Below are 25,128 nucleotides of genomic sequence, written 5' to 3'. Positions count from 1 at the left end.
AGTACGGTACACTGAAGACACTGCTACAACGGTTACACACACACACACACACACACACACACACTGAGGAAAGAAGAGGGTGACTTAACTATCTTTCGTCCTCTACTTTCATCCCGCGTCGTTTCTTTCACCTCTTAATGTCATGTCAAAGTGCAAGGCTGGGTGTGAAAAAAAGATAATTGCGCCTCCCAAATCAGAGCTCGCGTTGATGATGTTAGTTTATTTTTCCTTCCGGTAGACAAATGAATACTTTTTTTGAACTATTTCCTCTTCCAGTTTTCTTATTTTTCTTCCGATGTCACTTCTTGTATGTAGCAAAATATAAGTGTAAGAAAGTAAATATATAAAGCTTCATTATCATCATTCTTTCGGTTCACAAATTGAGACTATTTTCCATTGCTTTACTTCCTGCCTTCGTATTTTGTTTTTTGATGTCATTTCTTGTGCCCATAGAAGAAAAAAATATATGTACACAGCTTCCATATTCTCTTTTCTTTAGTAGAGAAACATAAATTTTCTTTCTCGTGTCCTTTTTTTTCTGTTTCCATATTTCTTACGCGTCACCCCTTGCAAAATATGTACACAGCTTCCATATTCTCTTTTCTTTAATAGAGAAGCATAAATTTTCCTTCTCGTGTCCTTTTTTTATTTCTATATTTCTTAAACGCCATCTCTTGCAAAATGTAGGTCGCAAAAAACATAAATGAATAAGTAAGAGACCATAATGAATGTGTTTCTGGGCCACAGGTGCCACAGGTGACGGTATGGGGTCAAGGTGGCACGGCGTGGGTTAGCGGGGCACCCTCCTGTACGGGTTACATGATGCCATACCCTGACCCACGCCCACGCACCCACACCCACACACATCAGCTCACGGCCATTCTCTTCCCCTCTCCTTTCACTTACACACACACACACACACACACACACACACACACACACACAGTCATAGATCAGGTTAATGACTACATAAAAAGTACATTACGCTTTAAATGAAACCGTGATGAGAATTTAATTAAACACAAATAAAATAGAAAGCAACAAACTCAGTAACAGCACATGGAAATAAAGAAGTCACATCATGCGCAGTTACTATAATAATTCGGCGTTACTAAAATACCATCACACTTTATTATCACACATTATTAACGCAGGAAGTTCGACATTTATAGTTAGAGAAAACACACACATACAAAAAAATAAAACGCATTTATTCATCAGTACAACATACGAAATAAATAAATAAAACTCATTGAACACTATGAAAAGAGCAACACGCAGAGCAACACAGAATCGAGAGCTAAGAACGAGCACTTGATTCTCTCGGCCGGGGCGCTGATGTCACTCTCGGGAGCAATCTCACCGGGAGGGCGTGACGGGGCGCGGGGGGGGGAGAGGGGGGTGCTTGTTGCTGGAAAGGCAGGGGAGCGGCAAGGGTGAGGCAGGAGATGTAATGGTTCCCCTTATACTGTACTGACGTAGGTTTTAAAGTGTGAGGTGAAGGGATAGGGGAAGGGAAGGGCGTGGCAGGGTGAGGCAGGGGTGGAGGCAGGGGTGAAGCAGGGGTGGTGGTGTCAAGTTTTGCTGGGGAAGGTTGTAAAGGGGGAGATGAAGGGAAGGGGAGGGGCGTGGCGATGTGTTACTGTGGATGGCAGGGGCGTGGCAGAGTGAGGTAGAGGTGGGAGCTGGGGAAGGCTGGGGAAGGCTCTGAAGGGGAGGTGAAGGAATAGGGAAGGGCAGGGGCGTGGCAGAGCTGGGGGGGGGGGGGGCCTCCTATGTTGTGCTGGGGAAGACTCTGAAGGGGGAGGTGTGGGGAGAAGGGGGGGCGCGACGGGGAGGCGTCTGGTTATGGAGTGGAGGAGAACCAGGAGTGGGATGAGTCACACGTCGCCGCCAACACGCTGCATGCACACACACACACACACACACACACACACACACGTGGCAAGTGTAAGGTGTCGTTGAGGGTCGTATACGGCGCCTCAACACACACACACACACACACACACACACACACACACACACACACACACACACATATACACACATCGTTTTTAACCGGACTTTCTTTTTGTTTATTTATTTATGTTTTCCCTTAAGCTGCTTCCATTACTGTAAATAAATGAATAAACAAATGAATAAATAAATAATGTTGCTGTTATTGTTTTTTGCCCTTGAGATGCCTTTCTTGCTGTAAATAAAAACAGAAAATATATATAAATAAATAAATAAAAATCCACGTGTGTACGGTGTCGGTTGAGCATCGTGCATCGCCGCCACAACCGCCACCGGAGTGTTTTTCGGCTGACGTCACCGCCGCCACGCACCGCCCGCGCCACGTGAAGCCCGCCGGTCAGGGGTGACTTTGCCTTCGCCGGGAGGGGGCCGACGCTCGCCTCCCGCCCCCGTACTGAGGGAATTCCGGCGGCCCAGCGTTACCACATTATCGTACTCAGCACATTGTATTTTCTGGTTTCTTTTCGTTCTTCTCTCTATCTTTTTTTTATACAGCAAGGGAGGCAGCTCAAGGGCAAAAAAGAACAATAAACAGCACAAAAAAAACAAACAAAAAAAAAAAAAACGCTAGACGCTGCTCCGACACGAGAAAAAGAACGAGAGACATGAGGAGAGGTCATGTTTCGGGTGGAGAAGTGTCTTGGTGTTCTCCTCTCATAACTATTGAAAAGAAAAAAAATATCAATAATTTAAAGTTTGAACAATAAATTTAGTTGAATAGTGTTGTTTGTGTGAGTACGATAGTTTGAAGTCTGAACCTAGTAAATGCACTGTTCGGAGTACGATAGTCTGGTAAAGCTCCCCTGCCCAGCCTCCACCAGCGGCCGGCCGTGTGACTCTTGGCAGCCGCTGGAGCAGTCGCTGTCCGGCCAGTTTTTTTTTTTCTCCCCTCTTTTTTTTCTCCCTTGAAGGACTCTGAGCCATGTTTCTTTCCCGGTCAGAGGCGAGGAGCGGGGCGGGGCGGCCTGCTCGTGCTGGTGGGCTCCGGAGTGACAGGTCAAGGTAGTTTGGCTCCTTGTTCCCGAGTGGCTCAGATGTGGAGCAGCGGAGGAGGAGGGAATAATAGAGGGGAAAATACCTTCAACGAGGTCAGAGAAATTAAAACGCTACAGTAAAAAGAGTCGCATCGTCTATATCATACGGTAAAGACGGATTACTATTTTTTTTTTTACATGTACTCTATGATGACGTAAAAATATAATAAACACCACTGATAAAAAAAAAAGTCGCGTCATCAGTATCATACAGTAAAGTGGAATTCGTTTATCTTTTTTATACAAGTACTATATTAAGACGTGAATATATAATGTAACATACTCGGACTTGAGAAGGAGGCTGGAAAAGGTCTTCAAATCTGTCGTCGGCAAGGTGTTCAGTATGCGGGGGATGGAGCGGAAGGGAGCCATCCACGAGTCCCTGCTGGTGTGTCAAGTCAGGAATCTGTGCACCGCGGAGGGTCAGTGTCGCGCCCTTGACTCCCAAATGACTCGAGCACCACCACCTGTTCAATGGCACCTACATGTCTGTCTGTCTGTCAATCTATCTGTCAGTCTGTCTAAGTGTCTGTCAATCTGCTTCTGTCTGTGTGTTTGCCTATATCTATCTATCTGCTTGTCTATTTGTCAATCTATCTGTCAGTCTGTCTAAATGTCTGTCAATCTGTTTCTGTCTGTGTGTTTGCCTATATCTATCTATCTACTTGTCTGTCTGTCTGTGTTTATTTATTTGTTTGTCCGTCTGTGTCTATCTATCTATTTGTCTGTCTGTCTGTCTGTTTGTCTATCAATATGTCTTTCTGTTTGTATATCTATCTATCTATCTATATCTGTCTGTCTCCTGTCATAGCTACGTCACTAAAGACAGCACCAACAAAGGTCAACAGAGAACAGTTACCAGACAATGAGAAGGTTAGGCTCGTAGCAACAAGATATTTTTAGCACAACTTTTCTCATCAACCATTTAAGAAGCAAACCCATTAAGATAACCGCGATAATGACGTAATAATAATTGACCTCTTAAATGCAACTGACGAACGAACACCTGGCGAGTAATTTAAGTTGGAGCACACCTTTATATACCTGTAATTATTTAAGTTGTTGCTGAGGTGTGTCCAAAGCCCTTATGCAAGAGTTAACCGGCATCCTCATTCCTCCCGAAACTGACCTCTCTTTTCCTGGCCATTCGTGTTTTTTTTTTCTTTTCTGTACATGAGCAGTGATTAGCGGACTTTATTTATTTATTTTGCCTTTGAGCTGCTTCCTTTACTGTACAAACAAAACAAAGCATTCCTTCATCCCTGTATAAACACAAGTTACGTACACATCTAAACAAACGAAGCAGAAAATAAATAAATGAATAAATAAATACATAAATAGAGGGAGGAAGAAAAGTAGGTACGTAGGAAATAATGAGGGTAGGTGGATAAGTTGGAAGAAAAGTAGGTTAGTAGGAAATAATGAGGGTAGGTGGATATGTTGGAAGAAAAGTAGGTAAGTAGGAACGAGGCTGGGTAGGTAGGAAAAAAAGTGGGTAAGCAGGAATAAAAGGGGGAGCAGGTTTCAATCAACAGCACAAGACAAGCGGACGTAACAGAGACAGAACACTGACGCAATGACTTATCAGGCTATGAGAGACGATAAGAGACAGCAGTTTTACATCAATGAGTAATAATAATAAAAATCAGATAAAGCGTCCTCCAGCATGAATCACGTTGACTAAATATATGTAAAAAAATAGTTATATGATTTGACTGAAAAACCGTAGACTGCATTTAATTTTACTTTTTTTTATTTTTTCAGGAAGAAGGGGACGGGGGACTTAGATAATGGTTCTATCTTGTGTTTACCAAGACTGAAACTAAAACTATAATATTCAGTCTCGCTTACACTATTTTTTTTTTATAACACATGGGATTAATTTTCATATATATACCTGTGTGTGTGTGTGTGTGTGTGTGTGTGTGTGTGTGTGTGTGTGTGTGTGTGTGTGTGTGTGTGTGTGTGTGTGTGTGTGTGTGTGTGTGTGTGTGTGTGTGTGTGTGTGTGTGTGTGTGTGTGTGTGTGTGTGTGTGTGTGTGTGTGTGTGTGTGTGTAATAAGGTGCGTCACGGCCTATATCACTACCTGGTCACCTGCATCTTCCGGTTACCTCATTAATCACAACACAAAACCGGAACTCGTCAACACCTGTAAAAGGAAAGTTCTCGGAAGCGGATCGGAACACATGTGACAACCCAACCTCCCTCACTCACTTCTCCACTTCTCCACCCATCCACCCAACCCTCCTCTCACCCTCCACTCTCTCTTACCTCTCCATCCAACCTCTCTCGCTCATCACCTCTCCACCTTCCATCCAATCTCCCTTACTTATCAACCTTGCACCTCTCCACCCCTTCACTCACCACCTCTCTACCCAACCTCCCTCACTCACCACCTCTTAACCTTCCACTCAACCTCCCTTACCTAACCTTTTCACTCACCACCTCTCCACTCAACCTCCTTCATGCACCATCTATCCACCCTGCATCTAACCTCACTGCCCACAACCCGCTTCTTTTCATCCTCATTATATATCCTCATCATCTGCTGCTCTCAACCTCACACTGACACCACAAACACCTCAACCTCAAACCTCAAGCCGTACTATTCACCTCCCTCAGCTCACTCACATCGCACACCATTACTATTTCACGTCTTCATCTTCACCCTCACCCTAACTAGACCCACCACCCTAAAAACCTAACCTAACCTAACCCAACCTAACTTATACCCACCACCCTAAAAACCTAACCTAACCTAACCTAACCTAACCCAACCTAACTTATACCCACCACCCTAAAAACCTAACCTAACCTAACCTAACCTAACCCAACCTAACTTATACCCACCACCCTAAAAACCTAACCTAACCTAACCTAACCCAACCTAACTTATATCCACCACCCTAAAAACCAAACCTAACCTAACCTAACCTAACCTAACCCAACCTAACTTATACCCACCACCCTAAAAACCTAACCTAACCTAACCTAACCCAACCTAACTTATACCCACCACCCTAAAAACCTAACCTAACCTAACCCAACCTAACTTATACCCACCACCCTAAAAACCTAACCTAACCTAACCTAACCTAACCTAACCTAACCCGACCTAACTTATACTCACCACCCTAAAAAACTAACCTAACCTAACTTTTACCCAACAACCTAAAAACCTAACCTAACCTTATTGCACCCCCTTCAGCATCAACTCTAAACCACCCCACCACCCTTGTCAACTAATTATAATCATTCTTCACTCTCTTCATTAACCCAAAAGTCCTTAACCACACGTAACATTCACTTTCCTATTCCGTCACCCTAACCCACTATTGACTATGCCCACTATGACCAGACGTGACTCACTCCTATCGCATCTGATTCATCGGTTATCTGTTGTGTGTTGCTGTATCCGTGTGTATCGTCACCCGCCTTGGTATCTCTGGGGTAAAGATCTGGCAGGTCGAGCCGTTGAGTCATGGCGGGGTGGACGGGAAGTGAAGTCGGCGCCGCGTCCACACAGCATCGGGCGGGGTGACTCAGGCGGACCGAGGTGTGAATGCAATGTTGGTCCAAGCGTGCACCTTACCTTGGCTGTCCCCACCCCACCACTTGTCCTGCCTCCTACTCTTGCCTTTCCTTCCCTTGACTATTCCCCTTGCCACCTCTTTTAACCTTCCTTTGCCTTGCCTTGCTTTCCTCACCGCCTCACGAAGCACCAAAACTACACGCGATATTTGGGTTGATTGGAGCTTACACAAGACATACCACACTTCCATATAACGCGTCCACCAGCAAACAAAACAAACAAACAAAAAACAACATGAATATAACCTAATACGTAAATCAAGCACGAACAAAGTAAATCAGTAGAGAGTAAAAAAAGCAGTTTTCGAAAGAGGTGAGGAAGGAAAAAGCTATAAGAAGAGAAGCATCAATTAAAGAGGACCAGAGCCAGGGACCGAGGATGGGGTGGGTGGGTGGGTGTGGGGGGCGGGGGATACGGGTTGCCTGGGTCACATATACGAACCCCCAGGGAGGAGAGATCAGCTGCAATGCCGTACACGTGAACTCTGGCCTATACACGGCTCAGTAAGGTCACCAGGGCTTATTTGAGTCCGCGCTGCCCTCAACACCACCATAAGAACATAAGAGCATAGGGAGACTGCACGAGCCACCACTACCATCACCACCACCACCACACGACCCCTACCACACCTCTATCACTGCTAAATCACCACCACCTTCACCACCACACGACCCCAACCACACCACTATTACTGCTACACCACCACCACCTCCACCACCACACGACCCCTACCACACCACTATCACTGCTAAATCACCACCACCTTCACCACCACACGACCCCAACCACACCACTGTTACTGCTACACCACCACCACACGACCCCTACCACACCACTATCACTTCTGCACCACCTCCACCACCACTAATACACCACCACTATAAAGGAATGCATTGAGTAACCATGGTAATTGTTGATCAAAGAGCGAGGTTCAAGATAGAACAACAACGAAAACAATAACAGAGGAGCGTGCAAGGGAGGACTTAAATTTTTTACATCATGTGCAAGGGAGAGTGACTAAACTTTCTTGGGTGGCTGTACAGGATCGCCACGAGACACACCTGCAGGAAAAAGTTACCTGTCGTGTCCTGTCCTGAGGGAGAGGGGTGGAAGAGGAGGGTCATGCACCGCCTCCCTCACATCTTCCCCTCTTCCTCATCCCACCCCCTACCCACGTCAGCCTTCCTCCCTCCCTCACCACTGTACTGTATCCCCAACCTGTTCCACCTAACATCCCCCCCCCTCTCAGTATTCTTCTTTCTCCCTCCCGCTGCCTCCACTCTCTCTCTCTTCTTCAGGTTACGGAGGTAGAGGCTGATCAGGCATTAAAGAGGTGTATAAATAGTGCTCGCTCATGATGCCACCCACACTGATCACGGCGTCTCTCTCTCTCTCTCTCTCTCTCTCTCTCTCTCTCTCTCTCTCTCTCTCTCTCTCTCTCTCTCTCTCTCTCCGAAACACCTGGGAAAAATATGTGCTAGCTGAACGTCAAAGAGAGAAAAGAAAAAAGAAGAAAGATAAGAATGATAACGTCACAACAAAGAATATAACAGGAAGAAAGATAAGAAAGAAAATCGAAAAAGAAAAAAAAATAGAGAAAGAAATCGAAAAAAAAAAAAAAAAGTCACTCACAAAAGAAAAAAACAAGAGATAAAGAAAACAAATAAAAAAAACACCTGAATGTCACTCACGAAGGAAAATACGAAAAAAAAAAACAATAAAGAAAACGAACAAAAACACGTCCCCGAAAAATAAAGAGCAGAGAAAAAAAAAATGTAACCGATATTTGAAGGGTGACTCCTTTTTAGCGATATATGGTTAGCTTATCAACATTTGTCTGTCTGTCTGTCTATCTCTCTGTCTGTCCGTCCATCTCTGTACGTGTCTGTCTTTCTGTCTGTCTGTATATATGAGCGTCTGTCTGTCTATCAAGCTGTCAACACCACGCCGGGCAGGTTGTTACGACACCTGACGGGATTTCCTTTATTCTCTTCCTTTCCCGGGCACACCATCGAACATTACCAAACCTACACCGTGTCTGGGCGAGAGGAAGTGAAATAATGTCCCTCGGTCGTAACGTAATAATATCCGCTTGTGTTATTTTTTTATTTACTTTACTATTTTTTTAAAGAGCACGTAGACTGCCACTTCATCACTTCATCGTTACAAAAGTGATGATAGATAAATAGACTGAGAGATAAATACATAGAAAGGCTGGGTGAAGGAGGAGTTACGGAACTGGAACTATATGGTCTGTTGCTATTATTATCATTATTATTATCATTGTTACTCTTGCTACCATCCTTATCGCTAACAGGTGGGAATTAGCTAGAGAATGATGAAAAATAGTTGGCGTGGGTGCAATTATAATAGTCGTTGTTGTTGTTGTTGTTGTTGTTGTTGTTGTTAAGCAGGCGCAAATCACTTAGAAGTAACGTAAACAATTTTGCGGACACATAATCATAATAAATTTGTTGTTATTGTTTGTTTGTAAGTGAAAATCAGCTGAGAGTGACGACGTAGGATTCGTTGGTCCGGTTACACACACACACACACACACACACACACACACACGATACACAGCTGCTCCGTCACCACCACCACTAACGTCACCACCACCACTAACGTCACCACCACCACCACTAACGTCACCACCACCACCACCACCACCAGCGAAAGGATATGGAGACACACCGGGAAGGAAAAGACAAAAAAATATTACGCGGAACTTTCGTCGTCACTTCCTTTTTGACTTCCGAGACGAGACGAGGCGAGATGTATGTGTAGGGAAGGGAGGATAAGGGAAGAGGGGGAAGGGAGATAAGGGAGAGCTAATGTGTAGGGAAGGGAGAATAAGAGAAGAGGGGGAAGGGAGAGCCAATGTGTAGGGAAGGGAGGATAAGGGAAGAGAGGGAAGGGAGATAAGGGAGAGTTAATGTGTAGAGATAGGGAGGATAAGGGAATAGGGGGAAGGGAGATAAGGGAGAGCTAAGGGAAGGAAGATCAGGGGGAGCTGTGGGAAGATGAGGGGAGCTAAGGGAAGATATGGGTGTAAGGTAAGATAGATGAGGTTGAGGGGAGACAGAGGGGAATTAGGGGGGGAGATAAAAAGTCTGAAGGGAGGTTAGGGGAGAAAGAAGAGCGCTGAGGGGGAAAGAGTAGGCTAGTAAGGGAAAGTAAGGGAGTTAGATATGACCTAAGGGTAAAATAAGGCCACGAAGGGAAGGTAATTGGATCTAAAATGGGGTTAAGGGAAGGTAAGGGATGTCTAATAATATGAGCTAAGCGTTAAATAAATGAATATGAGCTAAGCGTTAAATAAATGAATATGAGCTAAGCGTTAAATAAATGACCAATAAAAAAATTCAAGAGGTTAAGGGGATATAGAAGGGCGCTAAGGAGAGTTAAGGGGGAGTTTAAGATGAGCTAAAAAAGTCCAATATGGGTAGATTAAAGTGCGTGGGAGGAGAAAAAATACCTGTTAAGGGGAGGTAAGGGGGAGTTTAAGATGAGCTAAAAAAAAAAAAATAATAATAATAATAATAAATAGATAAATAAAAAGTCCAATATGGGTAGATTAAAGTGCGTGGGAGGAGGAAAAAATACCTATCTGTTTACCCATATCAGCGGCCACACCCATATCAGCACGCCACTAAATCAGCGAGTCAGCAAATCAATAAGTCAGCACACCCTTAAGTCAGCACGGCAGCACACCATCGTCATCAGCAGCACAAAGTCAGCAAGTCAGCTCATCATCGTCAGCAGTAGCACGTCAGCAAGTCAGCGGCCCGTGTTTCCATGAGGCACACACACACACACACACACACACACACACACACACACATTAAGTTTCGTCTATATATTGATTTCCAAAGCCACATTAGGATGACGTCAGGCACACGGGGAGGGTCCAAGTGTGTGTGTGTGTGTGTGTGTGTGTGTGTGTGTGTGTGTGTGTGTGTGTGTGTGTGTGTGTGTGTGAGATATCGATCGTAGGGAAGTCCATCAATTTTCATGTGTGTGTGTGTGTGTGTGTGTGTGTGTGTGTGTGTGTGTGTGTGTGTGTGTGTGTGTACCTTCCCGCCCCTCCCTGTGTGCACATAGCCGCCGGAAAATGCGTCATGTTTCCTCCCTTTCCTCCTTCTCCTCCTCCTTCCCTCCTTCTTTCCTCCTCCTCCTGATTTCCCTCTTTGTCCCTCCCTGTGAGTAATATATAATTCTCTCTCTCTCTCTCTCTCTCTCTCTCTCTCTCTCTCTCTCTCTCTCTCTCTCTCTCTCTCTGCCGCTGACAGGTTCACTTGGAAGAATAAAAGATCAGTAATTTATTTCCCCAACATTACGATTTTTATGTGTGTGTGTGTGTGTGTGTGTGTGTGTGTGTGTGTAGTGATGTGTGGGTGTGCTCATTCTCCCCTTCCTTCCCTTCCCTCTAACCACCTCTTCCCCCTTCATCCCCATCCTCCCGACTCACCCCCTTCCCCTATTCCTCACCCCCACACACACCCTTACGTCCTCTCTCACACTCACCCCGTCACACCCCTTACCACCCCCATTGCTCTTATTCTCCTTTCTTCTTCATCGTTATCTTTTCTTCTTCTCTTTTTTTTCCATTTCTAATTCTCTTCTTCTTGTTCTTTTAGTTTTTTTTTTCTCTAATTTTCCTTTCTTCTTCATCATAATCTTTTCTTCCTTTTTTTTTCATTTCTAATTCTCTTCTTGTTCTTTTCCTTTTTTTCTCTAATGCTCCTTTCTTCTTCTTAATCATCATAATCTTTTTCTTATTCCTTTTCTTTATTCTCTTGTTTTTCTTCCTCTTCTACTTTTATTACTACTTTTCCTTCTCTTCCTCTTCCTCAATGCACGTTTCCAAACACATCTTCTTCCTCCTCCTCCTCCTCCTCCTCCTCCTCTTCCTCTCTTTCAACTTCCAGCCCATCTTCGCAAACCACCATCATCCGTCATCATCTCCCCCCTCCCTCCCCCCTTCCCCTTCCCCTTCCCTTCCCTTCCCCTTCATCTCCAGCAGACCAAAATAATACTAGCAGAGGAAGTCAGAGTTTGTTGTCACTTCCGTCTCTGCTAATCTGCCTCCCCCCCTTCCCCTCTTCCCCTTCTTCTTCCTCCTCCCCTTTCCCCTTCCTTGCCTCCCACTCAAGCGAGGCGAGGAATGAATGGGAAGAGGGAAGAACCGCTAGACGAAAGAGATGGGAGGGAGGGGAGGAGGAGGAGGAGGAGGAGGAGGAAGACCGGAAGAAGGAGAGAGGAAGAGGAGAACAAACGGGCTAAGTCGAGGATGAGAAGGTACCGTGCGAGAGAGAGAGAGAGAGAGAGAGAGAGAGAGAGAGAGAGAGAGAGAGAGAGAGAGAGGGGAGTGAGTGGAATCTCATTATTATAACTCTCTCTCTCTCTCTCTCTCTCTCTCTCTCTCTCTCTCTCTCTCTCTCTCTCTCTCATCTCCACATGCATCATTATCTGCATATTGGAGAAAGATAAGGAAGGAAGGAAAAGAAGGAAGGAGGAAAGGAAACTAAAGGAAACTAAAGGAAAGGAAAATGAATGAAGGAAGAGAGGAAGGGGAAACTGAAACAAAGGAAGGAAGGAAAGAGGAAAGTGAAGAACGAAAGGAAGACGAGGTAGTGAGTATGATGATGAGCGGGAGGAGGAAGAGGAAGAGGAAGAGGAAGAGGAAGAGGAGGTGGAGGAGGAGGAGGAGGGAGAGGAGGAAACCATCTCACCACACACACACACACACACACACACACACACAGAACCTCTATTTCCATGCATGTCGTGACGTGTTATGCCTCCGTGATCCGCCTTGCCCTGACCTCCGCCACCCTCACGTGACCTAATCTCTGGAGCGGAAGGAGAGCGGTGAAAGTGGAAGCGTCACACCTCGTCTCCGCGTCACGCCCGCCCGTTATTACTGTCAGGTGGATCATGGTTGGAGGATGAGTGGATGATGGGTGGGTAATGTCTCCTTGTATCTCCCGTTCTTTTTTTCCTTTTCTTTCCTTTTGCTTTCTTTTGCTTTCCTTTCCCTTCCCTTCCCTTCCCTTCCTTTGCTGTCACTTGGATTGGTCGATGAATGAGTGATATCTCGTTATACCTCCTTCCCTTCCTTTCCTTGTTTTTCCCCCCGTTCTTCCCTTCCTTTCCTTCTCTTCCCTTCCCTTTCCTTCCACTCGTCTGCCTATCTCTGCTTCCTTCTCTACCTTCTTCTCTCTTTCCCTCCCGCCCAAGAAACTGTAGTTATCTTCCCTCTCCTTCTCTTCTCTTCTCTTCTCTTCTCTTCTCTTCTCTTCTCTTCCCCGCCCATCTTCCCAAATCGTCTATCCAACTGCCTGTCTTCGCTTCCTTCCTTCTCTCCCTCCCTCTCTCTCTCCTTTCCTCCGCCCATGAAAGTGTAGTTATCTTCCCTTCCCTTCCCTTCCCTTCCCTTCCCCGCCCATCTCATCAAATCGTCTATCTGCTTGCCTGTCTTCGCTTCCTCCCTTCTCTTCCTCCCTCTTTCTCTCCTTTCCTCCGCCCATGAAAGTGTAATTATCTTCCCTTTCCTTCTTTTCCCTTCCCTTCCCTTCCCTTTCTTTTCTTTCCCTTCTCTTCCCAGGCCGTCTTTCTGCTCGTCTGTCTATCTGCCTACTTGTTTCTGCTTCCTTTCTCTCTCTCTCTCTCTCTCTCCACCCAAGACAAGTGTAGTTCTCATCAATTCATTCAACACAATACACTAAGTGACTCTCTTAACCTCTTCTCTTCCGCCCCGCGTCGCAATTCTTCTTTCTTTCAGTCTTTCTTTTCACCGCCGCCGCCGCCACCTCCGTGCTGATGGCGGCGGGGGCGTTGAGCAAGAGCCTTCATTGTTTCCACTTTCTGCCTTCGTGTCGGTGCCCTGGAGGTGGTTTTGTTTTGGCACGGCACGCTTGGTTAACCTCCCCCCCTCCACCTCACCCCCTTCTCATCCCTTCCCGTCCCCCTACCCACCTTCCCCCTCGCCCCCTTCCCTCCTCGCCCCCTCGCCTCCCTTCTCCCCTCCCTCCTCTGTCCAGTTTTACCAGACTATCATACTCAGCCCATTGTATTCATCCGGTTTCTGTGCCATTACTATCGCAAAAACAACGTCAATAATTTAAGGTTTCAACGATAACTTTAATTGAATATCGTTATGTGTGCGGGCGGGTACGGCAGTTCTGGGTGTCTATGAGGGCGGAAGGAAGATAAGGGTGAGCTAAAGGAAGGAAGAAGTGACGCTTTGGTGAGATAAAGGGAGCTGTATATGATAAACGTTGTCTTCTATTTTTTTTACAGTAGAGGAAACAGTTCAGGGCAACAAAAAAGGAAACAAAAAAAAAAAACGCTACTCACTGCTCCCACTAAAGAGAGGAGTGGCCGAAAGATACATAGGTCAGTTTCGGGAGCAGAGGTGCCCTGATAATTTGGTAACACTGCTCCTCACACCCTCCATCACCGGCCTACATCATCGCTGTCTCGCCTTTACACTCCAGGCCCGTATTCTCAAACCCTTCGGCGCCCTAGTACACATATTTGACAAGGCTTGTGTAGGCTTTTGGGGCATTTTCAGGGGTAGTTTAATGACCCTGATGGTAGTGTGAGCCTTCTTCTGTGCCATGAATGTGAAAAACCTTCTTGAAAACGTGATTAATCTCCTTTTTCGGCCTCTGGAAATAGTTGATGTGGGAGGTGGAAGCGTTTGAGAATTCCGCTCCAGTTCCCCTGCCGCCGCCAACGCATACCCTGCACCACCAACACCCCATCCCCACACACACCACCAACCCCTCCACCCATACACCTTCCCCCCCTCCCCCCCCCCTCCCCGCTTGACAGCCGGAGACAAACACAGCAATCCAGGTTCGTCGCACAATTATTATAACAGAGATTCCGTCGAGTTTGTTCCGCCAGAGCCATCCATAACACTTTCTGGGGCGCCATCTCGTGTGGTAATACGATAATGAGAGCCGATGGGGTGATGGGTGGAGGGGAGTCGAACTGGTTGGCGGCGGAGTGGGACGTATGGAGGTATTATTTCCGCCTCCACCAGCAAGGGACGTCAAGGGGGTGGTGGGTGTGTAGGCGTGTGTGTGTGGGCGTATGCTAAGCTCGTGCCGACAGGGAGCTGAGTTTGATTTATTGCAGATGCGAGTGGCTGCGTCTCGTGGTGATGAATGGCGAGGTGGCGGGGGCGTGGCGGCGGGGTGTTGAGGGAGGGGAGATGAGGGAGGGAAGGGGGAGGTCGTGGGTGTGCTGTCCAACGCGTCGAGAATGGAACATGAGTGTCGCTGTTATCTCGACATGCCCCTTGTTCTCAGACGCTTTCGGCTCATAAAACTACCCCTGGAAATACTAACACAACCACTAGACTAACACTTTTGTCTGTATTCTTATTTCTTAGACGCTTTCGGCTCATAAAACTACCCATGGAAATACTAACACAACCACTAGACTAACACTTTTCCCTGTATTCTTATTTCTTAGACGCTTTCGGCTATAACAACACATCTTTCCAAAGGTTACAAAGGAGGTTAGTCTGGTTCCCACGAGTGTTTTTTCACGTTCATGGTGCAGAAGTCTGGTCAAACTATCACCAGGCTTATATAAAACTACCCCTGGAAATCTTGTCATACTATCACTAAGCTCATGAAACTACCCCTGGAAATCTTGTCACACTATCACCAGGCTCATAAAACTACCCCTGGAAATCTTGTCACACTATCACCAGGCTCATAAAACTACCCCTGGAAATCTTGTCATACTGTCACTAAGCTCATGAAACTACCCCTGGAAATCTTGTCACACTATCACCAGGCTCATAAAACTACCCCTGGAAATCTTGTCATGATCACTAAGCTCATGCATGAAACTACGCATGGAAATACTCAAAACCTCTCCGAAAGCCTGATGAAAATGTAGGTATGTAAGTAAGCCCTGAAATGTCTAAGAGTATGGGTCCAGTATTGCCACCTCTGTTCGCCTGTTTGTGAAGCCCCTTGTAGAGGTAGTTGGGATTATCATGAACTAATTTGTGTTGGTTATAGTTTTCCACGACTTCTTCATCTTGAACGGGAAATTTATCCATAAAAACCCGGTTAATCTTCCCTGTGGCCTTGAGAAACAGTCAAAATGAGAGCCCGATACGTTTAAGAAGAATGGCTAAGGAAGTGAAAGAAAGGAAGGAGATGGAACGGAAAGGAACGGAAGCAGATGAACACGGAAAAGAAAGAAAAGTACGTCAATAGAGGCCCTTCAAATAACATAAGAAAGGAAAAGAAGGGAAGAGAAGGAAGAGAATATAGACCCAGGACGGTGCTGGCGGAGGGAGGATCCACCGACGTTTCGCGGAAGAGTGTATGGGTGGCGCGTGAACTTGTGGCCTACATGGTAATCAGTGTGTATTGCTAGGCCGCCCCGCCCCCCCTTCCCGCCCCATTCCCCCGCCCCGCCCTGCCCCGCCCTGCCTCATTTCATCTCACACCGGGGCAGACACTCTTCCTCAGGTGACGGGTTCGAACACCTCAAGCTTAACTTTTCACCTCAGTCTCAGCCTCATCTGCCCCCCCCACCCCCACCCCCCCACCCCTGCCTCCGGCCTAGACTTGATCAGCCCCGTCATTGCAGTCTCCGCTGCTCCCTTTCCTTTCTCCACCTCCCGTCGCCTTCACCTCGAAACGAATGAGAGAAAAAAAAAAGCAAAAGGTCGGGGAAATACAAAAGGCTCCATTCTTTCGCGGGATGTTCGTGCTTCCTCTGGACAAGATGCGCCACGACCTCAACACACGACCTGCCGGAACGACCTGGAAGCACCGTCACGTTTTCCTTTGAGTCCGCCAAATCCTCAACGCCTTACACCGCCTCAAGGAACACATTAGGACACAGACAAGACTAAGGAGAAAGACAACGGTTTGGTCAGACGTGTGGACCCCCCAGGACTTCCATGTTCACATACAGCGTGCGCCAAGTTGTGACCTAAACCTTAACGCTGCACCGCCTTAAGAAACACACCAGGATCCACACAGGACTCAGAAGGGCAAAGACATCGGCTCGGTCAGACGTGTGCGCGCGCCAAGACTTACACGTTTACATACAGTATGCATCAAGTTGTAATGCTGCCCCGCCTCAAACAACACATCAGGACACACACACACATGACTCAGAAGGGCAAAGACTGCGGCTCGGTCAGACGTGTGCGCGCCCCAAGACTTACACGTTTACATACAGTATGCATCAAGTTGTAATGCTGCCCCGCCTCAAACAACACATCAGGACACACACACACATGACTCAGAAGGGCAAAGACAGCGGCTCGGTCTGACGTGTGCGCGCCCCAAGACCTCCATGTTTACATACAGCGTGCGCCGAGTCGTGACGGGGGCAGCGAGCGTTCTGTGTAAAGTTAGAGGAGCATAAAGACTACCGCATTATTACGTATTCGTTTGCCTAATCTGGCCGAGGGAACACAATGCGGCCAGCACGTGTATGCTCACGCTCCCCGCCAGTCATGCTTTGGCTCGGTCTCCTAAATCCATGCGGGGGCGGCGGCGGCGACTTAAAGCGCCTCGACTCGCCTCGCCTCGCCAAGACGTGACGGACATCGATTTCTGACTTCCGCGGCGTGACATTTAGTAACTCGAGGATTTTTCCGGCTGCTCTGCGTCACGCCCGCACGGAAGCAACGGCGATCAAGCAACACCGAAGCTCAGGACACGCAGGCAAGAGGGAGATAGATAGATAGATTCAGTGGGGTATGGTTGTAACTGAGAAAAGGAGGAAGACAGATAGATAACTAGATAGATATAGATGCATACTCGACTCAAGAATCTAGTTGCAAGGTGGGCTGCTGGAGAACCTTGTGGACTGAAAGGAAAGGAAAGAAGAATGAAAGGGAGGAAAGGAAAGAAAGCACAACAAAAAAGGAAGAGAAGGGAGAGGAAGGGAAGGAAAGGAAAGAAAAGAAGCAAATGGAAGGAAAGGAATGACCAAGGAAGTGAAATGAAGGGAAGAGAAGGAGTGAAGGGCTGCCTAGGTGGTGAGGATGAATGGATGATGGGGTGGTGAAGGGGTGAGAGGGTGAAAGGGTGAGGGTGAAGGGGTGCCATGTCTATCTGATATCTCCCAAGCCGCGGCCGTGCTGATTGTGACTGGTTTAGCATGCACGGAACAGGTCGTAAAAAGCCGCTGATTAGGCAAGAAGCGGTAATGAGCGGAGGGTTGCCATGGACACGGCCGACGCCCCTACAAGCCTCCCTCCCCTGCAACACATCAGACTGCCTAAACCCCGACACCCTACACCCTGCTGAGCTCCATCACTAAGAGCAGATTTCACAGTCCAACACAGCGTCTTCGTAACAGCCCGAACCAAACTATAGAATCCCATACAACCCAAAATGGTGAGGTCTTCGATGCCACACTAAATACACAAGACTTTTCCTGTATAGTTTCATTAAATTTGTGAACTTAAATATAAACAGTAGACACTATACAAGGAAATTTCGAAGGCTCTGGTACTGGTTTGGGAGCTTACTAACCCATCATGGGGAACTGTGAAACTGGCCCAAAGACACATCACCCTACACCCACATTACACTCCCTATACACCCCCGAGAACCACACATCACCCTTCACTAAGACACATCACCCTACACCCATATCACACTGCCTATACACTCCCGAGAACCACACACCACCACGACACACTCTACACATCTCACACCAAACACCCTCCACCCTGATATCCACACACCACAATAACTTATCACCCTACAGATCACACACGTCACATCCTACTACTACGACACACGAGGCTGCCTACATCCCCGACACCCTACTTATACCCTACACACCTACACACCACAACACCCTATACCCTACACTTAACGCTGCCTACACCCCTCAAAACCTACACCCTAAACGTCATAGAACACATCACCCTGCCCTCTTGCACACTATACAGCCCCTCAACCCTATATATATGCACACACCTATGCTTATACACCTGCATTCTACAGGGAAGGAAGGAAAGATAAGAATGGAGAAGGATATAAAAGGTAAGGAATGGCTCTATCAACCCTACAGGGGGAAGGAAAGGAACGAGAAGAAAATGATGGATAAGGAAGTGAAATAAAAGAGAAGGAAGGGAAGGGAAGGGAAGGGAAGAGAAGGGAAGGGAAGAGAAGGGAAGGGAAGAGAAGGGAAGGGAAGAGAAGGGAAGGATAGAGAAGAGAAGGGAAGGGAAGGGAAGGGAAGGGAAGGGAAGGGAAGAGAAGATAAGGGAAGGGAAGGGAAGGGAAGGGAAGGGAAGGGAAGAGAAGAGAACGAGCACGGAAAAGAGACAGACACCTACACCCACGGATACACCTGACATACATACTTCTCAGGGCTTTACCACAATCAGGCTTTATGTTTATCAGGATTACGGGCTTTCCTGGCTTCCTCGCCCTTGATCTCAGTGTGTGTGTCATTCAGTGCCCTGATAACGAGCGCAAGGGTTGAGGTGACGGACGAGAAGGAGGAGGAGGAGCAGGAAGTGAGGTAAGAGGGGGTGACGGAAAGTTTATAGTGACACAGGTGACTTCGAGGTGTTGTTGGTTGTGTGGGTGGGAGCGTGATTCACCTGCGCCACCTGGTTATTGTGAAAAAGGTGGTATAAAGGGAGAGAGGGGGAAGGAGGAGAAGTAGAGGGGAGGGAGGGACGGAAGAAGGAGGGAGGGAAAAAGATAGATAGATTAGAGATAAATAAAGAGAAACATATATTGATAGAGGGCGAGCTTGGATATAGTATTAAATGGAGAAGGGGAAAGAGGGAGAGGGGGGGAGGGAGATGTAGAGGGGAGGGAGGGACGGAAGAAGGAGGGAGGGAAAAAGGTGGTGGGTAAGGGAGAGAGGGGGAAGTAGGAGAAGTAGTGGGGAGGGAGAACATAAGAACATAAAAACATAGGGAAAAAGATAGATATAGATAGATAGATATAAAGACAGACAAGGAGGGAAGGGATAGAGTAAAAGAGTAAAGAAATGAGAATAGTGGAATGCTAGTGATTGAAAAAGAATAGGAGGAATGTTAATAAGTGGATAGACTGATGGGTTAGAGATAAATAGAGAAAGACATATTGATAGAGAGCGAGCTTGCATTTAGTATCAAATGGAGAAGGGGAAAGAGGAAAGAGGAAGAGATAGATAGACAGATAGACAAGTAGAGAGAGGCAGACAGAGGCAGAGAGAGGGAGGGGAAGGGTAACAGGAAGAAAATGATAATCACTCCCCCACAAAAAACATTAATCACTGAAAAAACAATTACAATGCGCATTTAATGAAGACAGAAAGACAAAAAAACAAACGACCAACATCACGTAACACGAAGAGGGAAAAAAATCACGACTTTCACTTTAAGAGGAAAAAAAAAAAAAAAAAAAAAACAGGAAAACTCACAATCATCATTTAAATAGAATTACGAAGAAAAATAAAAGACTAACGTAACAAATGTGTGTGTGTGTGTGTGTGTGTGTGTGTGTGTAAGTACGTCAAAAAGCACAAATGAAAGGAAGGGAAGGAAGGAAAGTTCAGTAAATTGGGAATGGAATGGAATGGAATGGAATGGAATAGAATGGAAGGAAAGGAAAGAGAAGAGAAGCATAGGAAAAGAAAAGACTGGATAAGGAAATGAAAGGAAGGAGGTGGAAGATCAGCGAAAGGAAGGGCAGGAAGGGACGCAGATAAACAGAGAGAGAGAGAGAGAGAGAGAGAGAGAGAGAGAGAGAGAGAGAGAGAGAGAGAGAGAGAGAGAGAGAGAGAGAGAGAGAGAGAGAGGGAGTGAGAGAGAGAGCGAGAGAGAGAGAGAGAGAGAGAGAGAGAGAGAGAGAGAGAGAGAGAGAGAGAGAGAGAGAGAGAGAGAGAGAGAGAGTTCAGGTTGTCAGAGAGAGAGAGAGACAGGTGAGAGAGAGAGAGAGAAAAAGAGGAGGGAGAGAAATGGGGAGAGAGAGAAGGAGGAAGGTAGAGAGTTAGTTGGGGTATGCAGGTGGAGAGGTGAGGTGACAGAGAGGAAGAGAGAGGAGAAAGAGAAGGGAGAGGAAGGGGAAGGAAAGAGGGTTGGGGGTGCATATTGTAAGTAGAGAAAAAAAAAGGAATGGCAAAGGAAGTGAAAGGAAGGAGATGGAAGTGAAAGGGAGGGAAGAGGACGATCACGGTGGGTGGAGAAAGGCACATTAATGGAAAGGAAAGAGGAATGAAAGGGAAATAATAAAAATGAAAAGGGAAGAGAAGGGAAGGGAGGGGCAGGGAAAGGAGAAGAATGGATAAGGAAATGAGGAATTGAAATGAAAAGGAAGGCGAAGTAAGGGAAAGGAAGAAGTAAAATGAAAAGGGGAGAGAAGGGAAGGGAGGGGAAGGGAAAGAAAATGAATGAATAAGGAAATAAGGAATTGGAATGAAAATGAAGGCAATGTAAGGGAAAGGAAGATGGAGGAGGGAAAGGAAGGGAAGCAGATGAACACGAAAAAGAGAAGCTACATTAATGGACAACCTTTAAAAAAAAAAAAAACATAGGAAAGAAAGAAAACGAAGAAGAATGGCTGAGGAAGTGAAAGAAAGGAAAGAGATGGAACGGAAAGGGACGGAAGCAGATGAACACGGAAAAGAGAGAAAAGTACATCAATGGAGGCCCTTCAAATAGCATAAAAAAGGAAAAGAAGGGAAGGGAAGGAAGGGAGGTGGATCAACGAGAACGAAAGAACATAAATAAAAAAAAAGCAGAGGAAAGGAAAGTGAATGGAATGAAAGGGAAGAAAGGGAAGCAAATAAACATGGAAAAAGAGAGACAGACACATTAGAGGAGGCCCTTCAAAAGTTCAATCAAATTCGCGTTGTAATCACAGGCGAGCAATAATTATCCTCCATTCATCACGGCTTGCAAGGGTAACGGCGCGGGGTGAATATAATGAGTGTGTTTACCGATGCTGCGCGGGATTTACGAGGACATAACGTTATTTCGAGATAGATAGAGATAGATAGATAGATAGATAGATAGAGAGAGAGATAGATAGAGAGAGAGAGAGAGAGAGAGAATTATACTGTTTATTAGAATTTAATGGATAGATGGGAAGATAATAATTGAGTGTGCGAGGGGGAGAGATGAAAGGAAGAAAACGGGAAGGGAAGCGATGGGATGAGAAGGGGTGAAAAGGGATGGGAAAGGGAAGGGAAGGGAAGGAAAGGGAAGGGTAGAGCAGGGAATGGGAGAGAAGAGAGGAGAGAAGGCTAGAAAAAGAGAACATGGGTAGGGAGTGATTGAATAGATGAGATAGATAGATAGATAGATAGATAGATAGAAAGCTATACAGATGAAAAGAGAGAGAGAGAGAGAGAGAGAGAGAGAGAGAGAGAGAGAGAGAGAGAGAGAGAAACAGGGGGAGTGGAATGGGTGAACGGAACATTTACCTCAATGATGAGCACTTACTTTCTCCCCTCTAAATGATGCATGCGGGGAGAGGGAAGAGGGGAGAAGGGAGAGGGGAGGCAGTTGGGGAGAGGGTAAGTAGAGGGGGGAGTTCAGGTTGTCAGGTAAAGGGGACAGGTGAGAAAGGGAAAAAAAGGGGGAGGGAGAGAAAAGGGGAGGAAGGTAGGTAGGGGAATAGGTAGGTGGGGTATGCAGGTGGAGAGGTGAGGTGACAGAGAGGAAGAGAGAGGAGAAAGAGAAGGGAGAGGAAGGGGAAGGAAAGAGGGTTGGGGGTGCATATTGTAAGGAGAGAAATTAGAGAGAAAGAGGGAGAAGAATTAGGGGAGAAGAAAAGAAGGTAAGGGAGTGGACAGGTGGGGGGATACAGGTGACAGGTGGGGAGGACAAATGAGACAGGAAGAGGGAGAAGGAAAAGGGAGAGGAGATTGGGGAAAGGTAGGGGGAGTGGGAAGACGGGGGAACCAGGTGAAAGGGGAGCGGGAGTTGGAAAAGGAAGAGGTAGAGGGGGAAGGCAGGTGAGGGAGTGGACAGGTGGGGGATGCAAGTAGAGGTAAGTGGGCAGGTGGGGAGGGCAGGTAAGTGGGAGTTATCAGTTCATCCAGGTGAATCATTATCAATATTTCCCTCAAAGGCCATGACCCCTTAATTCTGGCCTTCCTGTTCCCTTCATCTCCATTACTATTTCCTTCCTATCTTATCTTTCCATTCTCTTTCCTGTCTTTTCTTCTATTCACTTCCCTTTCCATTCCATCTCCAATTCTTTTCTTTACTTCTCTTAGCTTTCCTCCTTTTTACATCCGCATTCTTTTCTTTCTATATAATTCTCCTTGACTTGGTTCCTTATTTTTCATTTCTCTTCTTTTCTTCCATTCCTTTCCTTTATAGTCTCATTCCTTCCCTTTCCTTCTTTTCCCTTTTCTTTCCTTCCTTTCTTTCTTTTTCCTTTCCTTTCCATTCCACTCCTTCCCTTCCAATCTATTTCATTCCTTCCCTTCATTTCCTTCCTTTCTCTTTTTTTTCTTTTCCTTCCCTTCTCAGATAACCTTTCCTTTCCTTTCCTTTCCATTCCTACTCCTCCCTTCCCTTCCTCCCTCATCCGTTTCACTACCTACCTAACGAATCAAGAAACCTACCTATCTACCTTCCACCCTATCACCTTCCTCCCTACCACCCTACATCCTTACCTCCCTTCTATCTATCCCAGCCTCCCCTGTCGCCCTATATATCCACCGATCCCCCCTATCACAGCCTCCCCTTCCACCCCATATACCTGTCTCTCTCTCCCTCCTGCCTTTCACACGACTCACCAGGGCTTTCCTCACCCCCAATTTGAGTTCCTTTTACCTCATTTACCTTTCCAATTTCCCTCGTCTGTCTCCCTCCCCCTGAACGCCTCACACTCTGATTCACTCTCTCGCCCACACGCTGGATCAATAATTGGCTGATTTAGGCACACGCACGCAGCCATCCATGCACACACACACACACACACACACACACACACACACACACACACACACAGAGGCGCGCAAGTCGACTTTCTAAAGTGAAAAGAAGTTAGCAGCAATAAAAAAGTTCTGATTTCAGTTGTTGCACACGCCTCCAGGCTCATTAGTAAGGCGTTGTAAAGGAGAAAGGCTGTGTGTGTGTGTGTGTGTGTGTGTGTGTGAGAGAGAGAGAGAGAGAGAGAGAGAGAGAGAGAGAGAGAGAGAGTAAGCCTATTGGATAAGTCAACGTGACAATCACATCTAAGTTGCCGACGTTTCCAGTAACTTTCTTGATGTTGATTTTACTTTCGAAACCATTTTTACGTTTTGTGTTGCTATTATTATTATCATCATTATTATTTTTACTACTACTACTACTACTACTACTACTACTACTACTACTACTACTACTACCACTACTACTACTACTACTACTACTACTACTACTACTACTACTACTACTACTACTACTACTACTACTACTACTACTACTACTACTATTACTACTACTTATACGTTCATGCCTCTTTTCTTGGCCCACATAAACCTTTCGTACATTTTCTTTTTATTTCTTTTCCTTTTTTTTTCGAGTGGGTGGCGTTGTCAAGGTCCGCCTTTGTGTCTTATACAATAATACACTAACCAGAGCTGCTTATTGTTTCCGAGCGCTAAAAAAGAAAAAAAGAAAAAAAAAGAAAAAAAAGTGTATGAAGGGCAAAAGAAAGTTCATGTCGGTGTTGCGAAAGGAAATGCAGACTCCTTACGTTCTTATGTTCTTCTGTTCTTATGTTCATTATTTTTCATGCAGTAAAGGAGGCAGCTCAAGGGCGGAAAGTAAAATGAAAAATGAGAGGCGTCTGATACATTGTGAATCGTGCCTCAACTATTTGATTCGTAAATGGTATGAATAAAACTGTTGGGTGTTATGTATTTGCAAGGACGTAAGAGGGATAGGAGGGAGGGGGGTTAGGCTACCATTTGAAGGGGAAGGGGAATAGGCTATCATCTGAAGGGGGCTAGGCTGATATTTAAAGGAGGGAGGGGGGTTAGGTTACCATTTGAAGGGGGCTAGGCTGCCATTTAAAGGAGGGGCGGGGGCTAGGTTACCATTTGAAGGGGGAGGGTATACAGGCTATCATTTGAAGGGGAAGGGCCAGAGGCTATCATTTGAAGGGGCTCAGACTGTCATTTGAAAGGGGCTAGGCTGCCATTTAAAGGAGAGGGGGCAGATTACAATTTGAAGGCGGGGGGGGAGGGGGAGAGGGGGGATTGAGTACCATTTGACGGGCTAGGCTAAATTTTATAAGTTAGGTAACATTCTTAGTCTTATTTTTATTATTTTATTTATTATTTTTTTTTTAGGGGGGGGGGGGGGAATTGACTACCATTTGACGGGCTAGGCTAAATTTTATAAGTTAGGTAACATTCTGTCTTATTTTTATTATTTTATTTATTATTATTTTTTTTTTAGTGGGGGGTTAGAATAAAACGACGATACAACACAAAAGCTTATTATATATCTGCTTCACGCCCCAAGAAAG

General features: G+C 46.1%; 1 protein-coding gene across 1 annotated transcript in view; it reads right to left on the bottom strand.

Annotated features, from left to right (window-relative positions):
* The window catches only part of LOC126995538 (uncharacterized), a 48,849-nt gene that overhangs the window by 19,991 nt on the left and 3,730 nt on the right, over positions 1 to 25,128 (bottom strand). The window contains exon 2 of the mRNA XM_050855171.1: positions 3,334 to 3,456. Coding sequence (XP_050711128.1) covers positions 3,334 to 3,456 — 123 coding nt within the window. The remainder of the gene's footprint in view (positions 1 to 3,333; positions 3,457 to 25,128) is intronic.

This window comes from Eriocheir sinensis, chromosome 8 (assembly GCF_024679095.1).
Source record: "Eriocheir sinensis breed Jianghai 21 chromosome 8, ASM2467909v1, whole genome shotgun sequence".
Classification (NCBI taxonomy): domain Eukaryota; kingdom Metazoa; phylum Arthropoda; class Malacostraca; order Decapoda; family Varunidae; genus Eriocheir; species Eriocheir sinensis.
Note: the sequence above shows the minus strand (reverse complement) of the source record. Positions and strands in the feature narration are given on the sequence as shown.